The sequence below is a fragment of the Electrophorus electricus genome, chromosome 19 (genome assembly GCF_013358815.1).
Source record: "Electrophorus electricus isolate fEleEle1 chromosome 19, fEleEle1.pri, whole genome shotgun sequence".
Classification (NCBI taxonomy): Eukaryota; Metazoa; Chordata; class Actinopteri; order Gymnotiformes; family Gymnotidae; genus Electrophorus; species Electrophorus electricus.
The window spans coordinates 3615677-3630235 of NC_049553.1; the positions used below are offsets into that span (position 1 = coordinate 3615677).

Consider the following 14559-nt stretch of genomic DNA (forward strand, 5'->3'; position numbering starts at 1 on the left):
TGATACCTACTGTCTGCGATTTTAAGAAGTCACTAAACCAAATGTATGCTGTGGGGTTAACTGACAAGGTTACCTACATCAGGCTCAAACCCCTTTAAAACTCAAAGCATCTATTTTTTGTCACTCTAGGTTTCTGTGAAAATGGGCGTGTGTCCACGTCGCCGTATACTGTTGGACATTGAGAATTTGGGGGAATTCATAAAAAAAAAACAAAAGGGTTTTAACAGTTAAAAACATGGCCATTTCTCTGGTTTGACCCTGAATCTGTGCATCACACAACGTTTTTTATGAGCCTGTTCTTTCAAAATGATTCAAAACACAATGTCGCCAGGACATGCAGTCTTCAAAGGACTGAAGTTCTCCAAAGATTATTTTAGTGTTTGACTTACTGTATTCTCAGCAGTAACACGTATTTTACATTTCCATGCTGTCCAAAAGCGTAAAGACCATCTGACAGCACCTATTTATGTTGTAATATGCATGCAACAAAGTCATTTTACATTTGATTATTCTTAGGTGTCTGTTGTGAGGGTAGCTGTCGTCTAAGAAGCTGTGGTATTATAAAGCTTACCTACGTTAGTAACAATATCTAAAATAGATGCGAGGTCCAGCTGCAGCAGGCCACACCGGTGGTAGTTGTGTTTGAACAGAGGCTGCAATATATAGTGAGCTGTCATCAAAACGTAGAGCAATCCCAGGCATGCTTAGACTGTGCCAGGCTCTGATATTCCTACACACACACACACACGCACGCGTACATGCGTCCGCATGCATATATACACACACACATACACTGCAAAGCAAAATCTCTTCTCTGACACTGAATGAGCAGTAAGCGTGAAGTATATATTATGTTATAATGTGTCAGTTCCTGTATAATGTCAGATTTATTAGTAATTGTTGCAAGTACCTTCATAAATGTGCAGTTAAAAACTATTGCTCAATTGTGCCGATTAATAATTTGCATTAGCCATCATGCAGCTCTTCATCAATGGTACGCTTCAGACTGCAGGGTTTCTGGTGGTGGGGTTTATTTTCTGGGGGGGGGGGGGGGGGGGGGGGGGGGCGGGTATGGAAGCTCTCTCTTAGCCCACCAGTCACACTGACACATTTAAAAACTCCAGCCACACTGCTGTGCCAGATACTAGTGCCGCTCCCACTATAGTGCCACTACCCTGTCGGTGTCACTGTTGACACTGTTGAGGATTGTGCACCAACCAAATAAAATCTGGTCAGCTGAGGTAAGAAACTGACCAGTGATGAGGTGGAAGGTGCCTGACAAATAGGGTAGAGTCTGCAATTGTACACAATGTACCTGCATTTGATGGCAGAGCAGTTGGTGGTGTATTTGCAGTTAACAGCACTTTCTTGCTAGTTTCAGTTTCTAGTAAAGACACATATATTATTCCATGATTAATTTTTATCCATTTACAAGAAATGTCTTCTTTTTTTCTTTTCTTTTTTTTTACCCATGTTAGAATGTGGAAATTGAAATAAATGTGTCTTTCAAAACAGACTTCTAACTGGCTGAGAGATGCCGAGCAAAAAATAAACGCAATAATTTAACTTGGTCAGTAGATGGCAGTCAAGCGCCAGAACATCTTTTAAACAGACAAAATGCAGTTTGTGTCTTGTACATACATATATAAATAACCTTTAGACTTAACTGACTGTCAACGTTTACGTAAACACTTATATATATATATATATATATATATATATATATATATATATATATATATATATATATATATATTAGATGCTCGAAATATTTTCCCAAATTACAGTGCTATAAATATATACAGGAAATGTTTTGTTTGTGCTTTTCACAAAACATTAGTCTCTTTGTCAGTATTGCTTAGCCTGGTTCATTTAGAAAGTAATTAGCAGCCAGCCGCTCAGTTATGCATGCAAATAAACTAAACTCTCAAAGAGCACCCTTTCTGTTTTGTGCACCTGCACTGGGTGTTTTTCGAATGACTTCGAGTCTCCGAACTCGTAGACAAAAAAATAAAGAAAAAAGACTGCGTATGCAATGTTACAAAGAATCGGTGGGATTTACTAGAAAACCCAGGAATCTCCTGGCCAGCGTGCTGTCTCCGCGTGAGTGACGAAGGATTCCGGCCACGGGCACAGGTGCGCGTGACGGTACCTGCAGGCCTCGGCTTGACGGGGGGGGGGGATTTCCGACCCCCGTACTGTTGAAAATCTCAATAGCATGTTTGCGCAACAGAATCTTATCTGCGACTTTGCACCACTATTGCGACACGTCCTATAGGCAGACCCATGTCCTGGACATGAGCGCAACAGCCAAGCCCTCCTGCATGACAGCCAGCCGGAACCCATAATGCAAAAGAACGGGAAAGTCGTGCAATCTGTGAAGTGCTGCCGCAGCTTCTCGGGATTGACGTTTCCCCGCTATGACTCAGCATTTTTTTGCTAACGCGGAGCAATTAGAGCGCAAACCGAGCAGGAGGGTGTCAACACACACACACACACACACACACACATTAATCAATTCCTGACGGTGGCCTGATCAGCAATAACGATGGGCCCGGGGGGATGTGACCCGGTGCTAGCGAAGTCCTGCCCCGCTTGTCCCCACGAATAAAGATGGACAGACTCGGCCACTTAACGGAATGAATTAACGTTAGAAAATGCTTATCGATCAAAACAGGTTTCATTCAGAAACTCCGCGGGAGAGAGAGGAATTAGCCAACTTTTGGCAGGGCTGTGGGGTTTGGCAGTGGGCGACAGCGCCAAGTCACACGGATTATTCTGTCAAGGGCGCAGCGGTTAAGGGTGCAGAAAGAAGACACACTCTAAGCTATTTATACCAAAGAACGGCCAGGATCTGTTGCATTTATGGCCCTGTAAGTAATTAATGTATGGAGACTTATTATAATAAAGCAGTACTTCAAACGGCAAAGTTCCTCTGTGAAATGACGCTGTGAGGAGCTGCTTTACAAGATGCTCCGAACATGCTCGGTAGCTGGGCTTCAGAAAGGCGACAGACTCGTACGTGACTGAACTGAGTTCAAATTCCACCTTTAATCTCTGGCCCTGCTTGACTTTGTAATGAAATATATGGGAAGAGCGCAGGAGGGAAGCAGATATGGTAAAACGGGCGCTCTACATCCCGGAAAGAGAGAGAGAGAGAGAGGTGCGCTGAGGCGATGCCCGTGCTGATTGATTGCCAATGTCAAAGAGGCTTAACCGAAGCATCCTCAGCTAGTTTGAACCTATTCAGCCTTTCATGCCCTGGAAATACGATTCCACGGCTGGCCTGACACCGTCACACGCCGCTTTGCGGCGATTTCGGAGTTTTCATCTTGACGCGTCGCCAGCCCGAAGCGCGGGCGTCCTCTGTTCATCGCCAGGCGAAGCGTCGTGCTTTTGCACGTCAATTGTCCGCTCTTCCGTCGCAATCAGCCCGGGGTGGGTGCGCTTTTATCGTCCACTTTCTTTCGGAATATGAGCACCGGCCTCCGTCCAACAAATGTGTCAGAGAGAAGAAAGTTTGCGTCCGTGTTTAATGCTTTGGTATGCTCGTGAGCTGTGGATACGTATAGAATTATTCCCAAAGCCCTTCTGATCTAAATAATCTCCATATCAAAAATAATCAGGCATGTTTATCCGCTAATACAAGTGAGCTATAACCTTTGGAACATTTAGACTGTTTGTATTTAATGGAGGCAATTAATTGTACATTGTCAAAAGACATAAGTAATGAGGGTTTTTGTTTTTCCGACGCCAGGACAAACTACCGTTTAATGCAAACTCTGAAGGCAAGTACAGCTAGCGGCAGATCGTTAAATTAGACAGCGTAGTAAGTCGCTTTTCATTTGTTTTCAGTTAGCTCAGAGGAAATAAGATGAACTCACTTTGAGGTTGTAACATATTGAAGAGAGGCAAGGAGCAGTTATTACCTACCAACTACTGAATCAAAGCTTTAATTGCCCTGAAATTTATCGTCAATGTAAAGTGCCCTGTATCCCACTCCCGTTCCCTTGCTGTGTCCCCTACTTCATTAAAACTGCAGGAGAAACGTTTTGTTTTACTCCTCTCTCTCACTGGCAATGAATCATCATAACCGTGACTGGACTGAATGTATTCAAAATTAATTTATATACCTCTTTACTTGTCCTAAAACAAGAACAAGAACAGTTTTTCCCCTCTTTAGCAACACCTAACGAAAATTTCAAAAGCTAAAAACTTTCAAAGATGCGACACGAATGTGACCTTGCACACAAGGAAATTCTGTAGATTTTTTTTAACAAGCTTTGATTTTAACAGGCTTGGCCATCCCAGACTGTCTGTGGGAGGGTGGGATTTTTTTTTTTTAGTTTTTTTTTTTACTCTAGCCCCCCCCCCCCCGCCTTTGAGGAGGGTTTAGTAACTGAAGCTTTGTCTGTGTGCGAGGGAGAGTGTCTGCACACTCACACAGACTGCTAGGCTGACTGGGGGTCACGGGTCACTGGCCCGCCCAGCTCCACAATGGAGAACAAAGCCTCCCTCAGGCCAATCAAAGAGCAGGTTGGATCTGGGCTCCACTCCAAGAGTCCTGGTCCACAATCAGAGGAACCGTGAATTTGGGCCCAAATATATGAAGGAGGCGGAGTCTTATAAGAAACAATCAAATGTCCATCCCCCGTCTGGAGAGCTAGCTATGCCAGAACCACGTATGAACCTTCACTGGGTCCCTTCAGTGGAGCCTGAACAACGTAGTCCCTCCCTTCTCTCTGGCGTCCCTCCCGTCGGCTTCAGCCTGTCACTTTGAAGTCTGCTTTCTTTTGTTCTTTACATATCTCAAGCTGATGTTTTTGAAAAAGCTAATTTGTATGCATTTCCAGTGACACGGCTGCCACCCAGAATTCCTCACAACGAGCCGGCGGAGAGGTGGACGTGATTGGCTGCCCAGAGAAAGGGCCTGGACACAAGCTAAGCCAACACATATGACAGGCGAGCTCTGAATTATTGTCACTGGGTGCAGATAGGAGAATGGCAGATTAGGAACTCAAGGGATGAAATCACTTGGGGAATAGGAAGTTTGGGGGTCTTTTCTGCCTTTTTCTCTCAATTAATTTCCCACCTAAAGCACTTATTCTCAAACGCAGTACCCACACAGAGTGAGCAGACAGATTAAATGCAAGCAAATATTTGATATAGTTTTGTTCAAATTTAAATGTGGGGCTTCCATAAAGGAGAGTAATATTAGAGTCCTGCTGTTATATGCTCTTCAGCAGCTTCTTTTGATGTTCTTTGTGAAATGCTTGTTTAATCTTATCAAAGGACTTCAGTATCAACTTTTAAAATCAAATTTCAGTCATTTGAAAATAATGGTTTTTTTTAAAAGAAACCACCAATTGCTCTTTTAAATCAACCTTTTCCTAAGTTCCACTTGTGTGGCTTAGAACTACATTAGTAAGAAATTAGTAAGAAGAGCTTCCTATTGTGAAGTTTGCATTTAGAAGCCATTGGAACTAGCACTGTGTAAAGGTCTTTGGGAATGCCGGGACAGGAGTAGAAGACTTTTCCCCAACCTTCGCCTTTAATGACATACTTTAGGTAACCCCCCCCCCCCCCCCAACTCCCACTGCCATCCAGAAGCTTGGCTGGTCCCTTTCTCTCCAGCCTTGGCCCGGTGCCAGGATGATGATCAATGCTCCGCGTCTCGTCTGTGGGAGCCGATTGTGGAAGGTCGCTCCTCTCTCTCTTTCTCTCTCTTAGTGGAGGAAATGGCATTCGGAGGCCCAAACAGGATGTCCCGCTGTTGGCCCTGACTGCGCCCCCACCCCACCCCCACAAAGTGCCCCAGCAAAGGGAGATGGCTTAAGTTAATCCAGGATTCCAAAACTACTGGAGCCCTCTTTTTCTTTCTCCTTGCTCTTGTTCTCGCTCGTTTGGAAGCCAGTGTGAAAGAGGTCAGGGACACAATGCTTCTCCTCTGGCGCGTCTCCACTGTGGACGGACCGTCCCAGGCTTGAGCCGTCTGAAGTTCTGACCATGAATATGACCTGCTGGCTTTGTTCCAGTTACCACAGAGTCTTTAAGAAGGGTCACCTCTCGTGACCTCCTTTGTGGTCAATAATGCACCTGGGGCAAGGCAGATTAGCCAGCGTATGCGAATAAAAATATTACAGCTGCCTACTTACGGACAAACTGGCTTTACTATACAGTAGGGGTTCACAGACACCCCAAGTTGTTTAGTGAGGATTACCTTAAGTACATTTCACTGTGTGCTTTATGTTTTAGGTGGAGGAATGATTGTCCCCACACCACCCCCATCAAAGGTTGGGGTCCAACATTCAGCCGCTCTCATAATTGCCTCGGGGTGGATTTATGAAGCAGTGAACAGGTGTTGGGTGGGAGGGACAGTGTGACAGGCATTACAAAGAACCACCCATCTTTCTCACACACACACACACTTTTTCCACTATAGTCTCATGGTCAGTTTTGCACTTCGTATTTGTAGATAGGCTTAATAATCCAATTTGTCATGCGAGATCAGGGTATTATATAGGTTTCACTTGTAAATGATATGTTTCAAAGCCCCAGAGTCAAATCAAGCATTCTGCACAGCATGAATCCTGAAAATGACCACTTAATTTAACCTTAACATGCAGAAACATTTTAAAAATGCTTCAACAAAAAGAAAGAATGAACGAAGACTTTCGGGGGCTTTGAAATGTATACATTTACAATAACAGACAATTCTGCAAGGGAAAACCTGCTTTCTTGGAGAACAAATTATTTTTTATTTTTTATTTTTAAAAAAAAAAGACGTTTATGGAAAAAAAAAAGTTTTAAATTTGCATACACTGCAGATATGCAGGTTAACAAATCCGGCTTTTATTACTGCGATGGCCTTTGGAAACTCAGGCAGCACTGGAGCTACAGGACACTCCATAGCTTGAGCTGGTGTTTTATCTCCTGACCATGATTTCACCTTGTTGGCAGCTCACATGGTTTGGTAGCTGTGATGGGGTTAAGGAGGTGTCAAGGCCCTTCTATTGTGTGCATAATTTGTAGCTGGCTGATTGCATGCGAGTCTGACACTACACGGCTCTCCATGCCAAAGAGCACAGCCAAGTCTTTCAGCTCATGCAAGAAGTATTTCTGAATGGACTACATTTCCCATTTCCGCCACCTGTTACAACTCTGTGAGGAGGCATCGCTACCTCCTCAGATTACCGTATCTCATACAGATCACCTGACGTGATGTGTTAAAAGATGTATTCTCCTTCACGGAAACAGCACAGAAAGTCAACGTCAATAAAAGACTGATCATGGTTTAATAAAGACCGATAGCATCTGTTTCTGTGGAAGGCTGAAGATGACTGGCAGGGCCTTGAGAAAATTATATGCAGTGTGAAGGCGCTCGCTGCTCTATTGTAGGACCACCCATGTTGACTAGCATGAGAAGCACATGTGCTGCACTTTCTTCTGAGGCAGAGTGGGTCTAGCACGCTGACCTTCTGGACTGCCTAATGTATTAATAAACTGCCTTCACGACCCCTCCCCCCACCAGAGTTTCTTTTACATCCATGCTTACCCTTAAAAACATGGCCCCTAGAAAACATCTAAAGCCTTTAAGGGAGATGTTCCTGATCACTGGCAGTAGATCACCTCTGCTAATGCACAATACCTCTACGCAGCCAACTAAAATGTAGACATTTCCTCATGGTCTCCACTGAGATAAAACTGTAATAGCACAAAGTTGCCTGCACATTTCAAATTTATGGTATAAAAATTACTGGGGATTCTTTGTTCTTGGCTTTGACGGGGAGCAGACATTTCCTGTTTTCAGATCTTTTAATCATTTCATTGTAATCCCTACTTAAAGCGTAATGCTAACAGGCAATTTCATACTAAAATTCTTTGGGAGATGCCTCACTATTTAGTTTAAACTATTGATCAAAAACATTTCAGTCAGTAACTGCACACTGAGAAAGACTCAGCTTGGATTTTGTATCATGATCAAGAACATTCAGCTAGAAACAGTTAAGTACACCTTCCAAGAAAGGAAAGATAAATCAGTTTATCACATATAAAGTTTATACACACATAAACATTATATCATGATAACTAAAAATTCTTTGGGTCGAGAAACTGAATCAGGGAAATTCAGACAGGAAAAAAAAAGGTTTACAAGGGGTTGATTAATTCTGCAAAAACCTTTAAGCAAAATAACAAAAAAAAAAAAAAAAAAAAAAAAAAAAAAAAAAAAAAAAAAAAAGCAGAATTATGAAAAATTCATATGTCATCTTTACACAGTGCCAATAATTCAGTCCCCATATTCATCACGTCACCCAGTTTATCTGTACCTCTTACAGATAGGATTGATATACCCCAAAATAACCTCACTAAACATACTGTTCTTGCCCTAAAGCATCACTGGAACATTGGGCCTACAGCTCAACTGCACAATCTGCCCATATTGGCCTCTAACAATTAATCAAGTTTCTTATAAAAGAACAGTCCCAAGGATTTGCAGAGTAAACTTTGATTTCTTTAAGTTTAGAAAAAGAACAGTTTTCCCAAACTAAAAAGACAACCAGTTGCCACTGGTTTAAGGACAACCAGCACAGAACCATGGGAATCGTGGTCCCCATTAAATAAATAACACCAACAGATTCAATGAAAAAGGCTTTCTACTGAGACCTATTCTTACTGTAAGAGCATATTTGGCCTAGAAAAAGTTATTTTTGCTCAGATTCACAAAAGGTGTAACTCCATAATTGTTTCAATATGATACTGAAATAAATCACTGCCATTACTGTTGATGTGCAATAACTAAGACTCACCATGAGTGCCTGCAAAAGACATCACCTTTCCTGGAAACAGCAGTAAGACCAAGGGTGGAGCTTTCCAACTTCCAAGAGTGTTTTACAGTGCCTTCAACTGTCCAAAAGTATCCTCTCGCACACACAAGATATTTGTTTTGCCCATACACGCTGATAAAAGGCATGTCAGACTGGCAAGTGACGACCCATGCTCCACCACCTTAAAGAGCCACTGAGATGACTGTTCCCAAGTGCTTGAACGAATTTAATATCATTTGCTCTTCTACACACACACACACACACACACACACTTGAAACTCATTACTCAATAAATAGACAATGGTGTAAGGCAGTGTTGAAACATGCATTCGTCACAAAGAACAGAATAAAACATTCATACGCAATAACAATATGCACATGTTTTTCTTTCATTTTTTTTGTAGCATGATATTCTCCCCTTTTTGGCAACATTGGACTTTTCAAGGCTTTTCAGGTGACGTCCTGGCGGACAGGAAGAAGGGTCCAGGCTGACGCATCACGTCCAGCTCTGAAGAACACAGAGAGAGGAAAGGAGCTCTGGGCAAAGGTGATCCGACGCGAGCCATCAGATTCCAGGAGACAAAACCGGAGGACAAGGAGGACGGGGAGGTCCTGAGCTCCTGCTCGGGGCAGCCAGCTGCACAGGACCTCAGGACCTCAGGACCTCAGGACGCGCCGGATGTCTCCAGGTAGCTCTGCAGCTTGCGGACCGTGGTTTTGTCCAAGGAGCAGAGGTCAAAGTCAAAAGTCGTGTTTGTGATGTGGAAATGTCCAGTTTCTTCGATGAGGTTTACAATCTGCAAGGAAAATGAGGAATGGATAAATGGATGGCAAAGAGTTACTGGGTTGTGCACGAACAACACAAAACTGGAAACTGTTGTAGAAGCAGTTTATTCCACAGGCACAAGATTTTCTGTAGAGCACTTAATTAAAATCAAGTTTAAGGGAAATATCGCTTATGTCCCCATAGAAAGACACCCCCACCCCATGATGCCTTGCAGCCACCTGTAATGGGAGAGATGCTTTTCTAAACTGGTTCCTTATTGGTTCCAGCTCTCTTCAGTTGAGGGGCTCACACTTGCGATTTAGTCCGGGGATGTGTGGGAGTGTACTCCACAGCATCTGCACACATGAAGCTGTGCAGTAATGGGACCCAAACCTGATCCCCTTCACACTACAAAGCCAGACCCCCATATGGAAAGAATTTCTTCTCTTTCTGTTGAAAGAGAGCCAGGAACACGGAGGGGCCTGTTATGACACTGGAGATGAAACTCAGCTGCTTCGGCGACTGTACCACTGTCTAAGCGGGGGACGGAGGACATCTCATTGTTAGGATGGTTCCACAAGAGTGAAACAAAATGCTCTTCCACATTTTGGGTTTCCGGTAATTGTCCAAATCGCTAAAGTGGTGTGCATCAAAAGCGACGGGAATTAATTGCTGGCCACAGGGAATACTCAGCGGGCTCGGAGAGACGAGCTCGCTTCCGCCACGCATTTACGCTGCCCCGGACTTTGCCTGGAAGCCACCCAAACATATTCCATGCCCGATCATTAGGAAGGCAAAGCCGGCCCCCTGGAAAACGAGAACGCTCCCTATTTTGTCTAAAACAAATAATCCTCAGAGTGCATAATCACAGGAATTCTGAGCACAGCGCATTTCCCAGGACTGCACTGGGGTGTGGTGGAGGAGAGGAGGTACTGTTTCTGCTATGATTTATTACATGCAGATACTCACTGACACATTGGTAACAGAGTGATTAACCTCAACTTTACATGTACCTCTAGTAAAGACCTGAGCTTAGCTGAGCCTTGCGTACTCAGCCGTGAGAAACTCAGAACCTCAACTAAAATGTGAGGAACTTGCGATCCATTTCCAAGTGCCCTCTTGCTTTACAGGTGGAACGTCCATGCGCTCACGAGCGCGAATCATTTTCTGTTGCAGGGTTCTTCTCTCCCCAGCGAACCCGGACATGAATCCAATGATTTATTTAGTCCGTCACGGACCTGACACCCCATATCCATGTGGAACCACATGCAAGCACACGTGAAACATACCTGCTGCAGTATGTGCCGCTCTCTCAATGCCATCAGTCTCCTGTGGAGCTCCACCAGTTCGTCCAAGTATGCCTGAAAACACGTACAGCGAGTCTTTCCGATTGGATCACAGAGCCATTATGATGATTAACAGTCGGCACTTTATGGCTTTCTTGCCTCAAAACGTACTAGAATGTTGTTCAAATGCACATTCATGTCCACCATTTGCTGAACCCCAATACCCTGCACGGTCCTCGGCCGAAGGCAACAATTCTCACCTTGTCACAGTCCATATTCTTGTTCTTGTCTACTTTAGTCTGCTTCATGGGACTCTTTACTTCTATCTGTAAGGCAACGGCATATTTCCATTGACAAAAACAGGAACCAAGTACATTTAAGGCTGCACTGAAACTGGGAGAGAGGAATATTTATACAGTGCCCATGACAAGTTTATATTTCTTGTTAACATTGGGACTGATTAGAAGGGTGACCTTTCAAGGTGACAGATTTATTTTATACAATATAAACATAAATGTAACCACTAAAACTGATTAGCTTTCACGTGGTGGCAGTCCACACAGGATAATACATCGCTTGTATTTTTTTAATATGTACATTGAGGATAACGTATGGGAAAAATATTCAAAAGAGATTACTCTTACTGACAGTTTAATGTGAATTAGAAAGAAAGCGCAAAAGCAAAGTGTGCCTAGAACATTCCGTAAAAATTCACAGCTTTAATGGTGCGAGCATCTATGCCTTTAACTGAATGTTTATTCACAAACTAAACTGGATTTTATTCACAAGAAATTTGTACATCTTGCCCTGGGTGGGGTCACTGAGTCGTTGACTTGTTAGTGAAAGCAATGTGGTAGAAGGGACCTGCTCCTTACCTGGTTACTGTTGGCCTTGAGGAGAGGTGGAGGCTCATTATGTGGGAGAGGAGAAGAGGCGGAGCTGTTCTCACTGTCGCTACCATCACTCAAACTCACTCTAGGACCAGATCAGATGTTCACCAATCACAGCACAACCACAGTAGGCAATTATCCAACATTCAGCATTTTGACAATGCCTCGGTCTAAACGGAGTTTAGCATAACAATAAAGATGATAAAAACAAGAACAACATTAATAATAATGCCACTAACCACTATACTTCCATACAACCACAGGATGATGTCAGCATTCTATTCAGTAACAAACTTCCATGCAATTATACTGCAACTCTACTTTTCCCTCAATGGCTGCATGTCGTGTAAAATTTTCTGGATCAAAATGATCCAAGTGCTGGCGAGGATGAGCCGCTTCAGACAGAAGACCAGCGAGGCAGCCAGAGTGGCCGCATGCCCGCCCCACGTGGCCCCTCCCGGACTCCTGCTTCAGGCGGGGTGAGCGGGGGATGGGCGCAGCGGCCACGGCACGCTCACCTGCGATGGCGGTGCGTCAGGTGCGCGTGCAGGGTCCGCTCCAAGTCTGAGTCCATATCGTTGTCTTCCTCCTCCTCGGACTCCTCCTCATTGTCGTCCGAGTGCAAATCGGGAATCACCGTCTGCAAAGGGCCCAGCGCTGCAGCGGGAAGACCCGCAGCAGGACCGAGGCGGATTTGAGACTTTAGACTGAAAGAAGTTGAAAAGGATCTGGATCTACCGTCAAGGAATACCCTGTCGCTCGTCTGCCACACTGAAAGCAGACGGTTTGCGCAGAAGGGGCACAGGTTACCTTGGCGCTTGTGCTGGGGTGCAAAGCCTGAACTCGAGCTGGAGCTGGAACTGGCTGGACTGGGCTGCTCTGACTAGTGTGTAGGAAAAAGAGGAGAAAAGCAATGAAAAGAAAAAAACATTAATACACGTTCTGCCATGTGTTGCTTCACTGCAAAGATGGGCATCCCACCCCCATGCCACTACTACAAAAAGTGTCAGCCGCACGCAAAGACCTCCTTCTCTGAAATGCATTCGTCAAGGCACTTTCCACATTATTGCTTTTTCATACTGCATAATTGGTTTTATGGCCTTATGAGCCATAATTTACACACGTGTAGCGCAGCCCATGTTCAGCTGCCCACACGTCACTGTGGACGCACTAAATCTTCCCCCCTGCGGTCTGCAGGACAACCGGCAGTGACGCGGAGCTGCACGCTAGTCGGGCCCACAACGGGAACTCTCCGGCGTTCCTGTCACACTGTAAGCTTGGGCAGGCAGAGGTGTCACTTCCCAACTGTAAATCACAGGCCTGCCCTAAGCCTTTCTTAATGAAGTCTGATTCACGAGAACATACAGCCCCACAGGCAAGGCACACCGTGCAATTAGTCAGTCAGTCCGTCACATGCGCACACCTCCCCAAAAAAAAAAAAAAAAATTAAATACAAAAAAAACTTAGCCTGGCAGTATTCAAACTCTAGCCATTTTTAATCATTGTTTAAATACAGACAGATTAACATTATTTCTCCACAGTTTTAGGGGTTTCATATTGTTAGAAACAAAAAATGAAAGATCCACAACGCTGTGCACAGGAAATGGAAACCCAAGGAAATAGACTAGGACATTCGGATAGGCTGTTTGGGAAGTTCATCATTCCCAGGTTGGATAAAATTTAGTAGGCAGGTCTTCTAACTGCTCAGTTTGTAGATAAAGTGTCACAGACACAGAGATCTATGAAGGTCCTTGGAGCTCTCTGGGCCAGTTCTCATTCCACACCGCAGACGTGCAAGACAACAGACCAGGGACTGGAGGGATTATGGAAGACGTGAACCTGGATTAAGTAGGCCCTTTTGGATTATGCATCACATCTGCTTACTCTACATACCACAATGTGCTGCATGAAAAAATAAATTCTCTCACTATGCCATGTGAACAATGATGGCGAGTTGTGGCTCGAGACAAAACGTTGTTTCAGACGTCTTGGATGTCGTTGAACTGGGGTTAGTTTAGTCGGTAGGTCCATGTTACACAGTGTTCAGTGGGTGAGTGCAGAAGCCTTTCCAGAGTAGTTAAGATTAAAGACTTTACCCACTGCTAAGGGGGAGAGGGGGGGTGTGTGTGACAGTTTTACTGGGAGGCTCCCATGGGTTAGGCTATTTACACACGCCCTGCACACACTTACCAGCAGTCCCACACACGCACCTGTGGGCGCAAGTACACGCAGAAACACACAAGCGCACGTGTACACACATACGCAACCCCAACAGTGCAGCTGTAACAATGCCTCCTCTTAAACATTCATCCAATAATAGGAAAAAAAAAAATCTAAACACACAAAAACAAAAAAAACAGCAACTTGCATTCACAATCAGTGACCTTAAAAATGCTGGTTAATTTGGGGGAAAGCACCATCAAACAGGATTCAAGCAAGAACCTGACAAGATTCTTGAACGCTCACTCCTCTGAGCACTGTGGGCATCGTGGAGGCAATCTGTTGAGAACTGTGACGGATAGGAAACCCCTGCTAAACCATACTCTGAGCTCGGCCCCTCACCAGGCTTACTGCAACAAATCGCCCCAATGTTAACAGAGAAGAAAGGCAAAAGCCCCCAGGAGGGTCTGCCCCATTCGCCACTCAGACTCTCCACTTGGCCCAGTTTCGAGGGGTTTTGAGTTTCACATCAAGTCCTGTGTTTCTGTGTGGCTTGTAACCCTCATCTGAAATTCCCCTTTCAGTACTCTGCAAACCACGCTGCAAGATCTAAGACATGGAGGAACATATGG

General features: G+C 44.4%; 1 protein-coding gene across 1 annotated transcript in view; it reads right to left on the minus strand.

Annotated features, from left to right (window-relative positions):
• Positions 1-7957: 7957 nt before the first annotated feature.
• mllt3 (MLLT3 super elongation complex subunit) overlaps positions 7958-14559 on the minus strand; it is a 31222-nt gene continuing 24620 nt past the window's right edge. The window contains exons 8-13 of the mRNA XM_027017203.2: positions 12578-12650; positions 12286-12424; positions 11753-11852; positions 11138-11203; positions 10881-10952; positions 7958-9622 (exon numbers count right to left, since the gene is read on the minus strand). Coding sequence (XP_026873004.1) covers positions 9491-9622; positions 10881-10952; positions 11138-11203; positions 11753-11852; positions 12286-12424; positions 12578-12650 — 582 coding nt within the window. The 3' untranslated portion in view covers positions 7958-9490. The remainder of the gene's footprint in view (positions 9623-10880; positions 10953-11137; positions 11204-11752; positions 11853-12285; positions 12425-12577; positions 12651-14559) is intronic.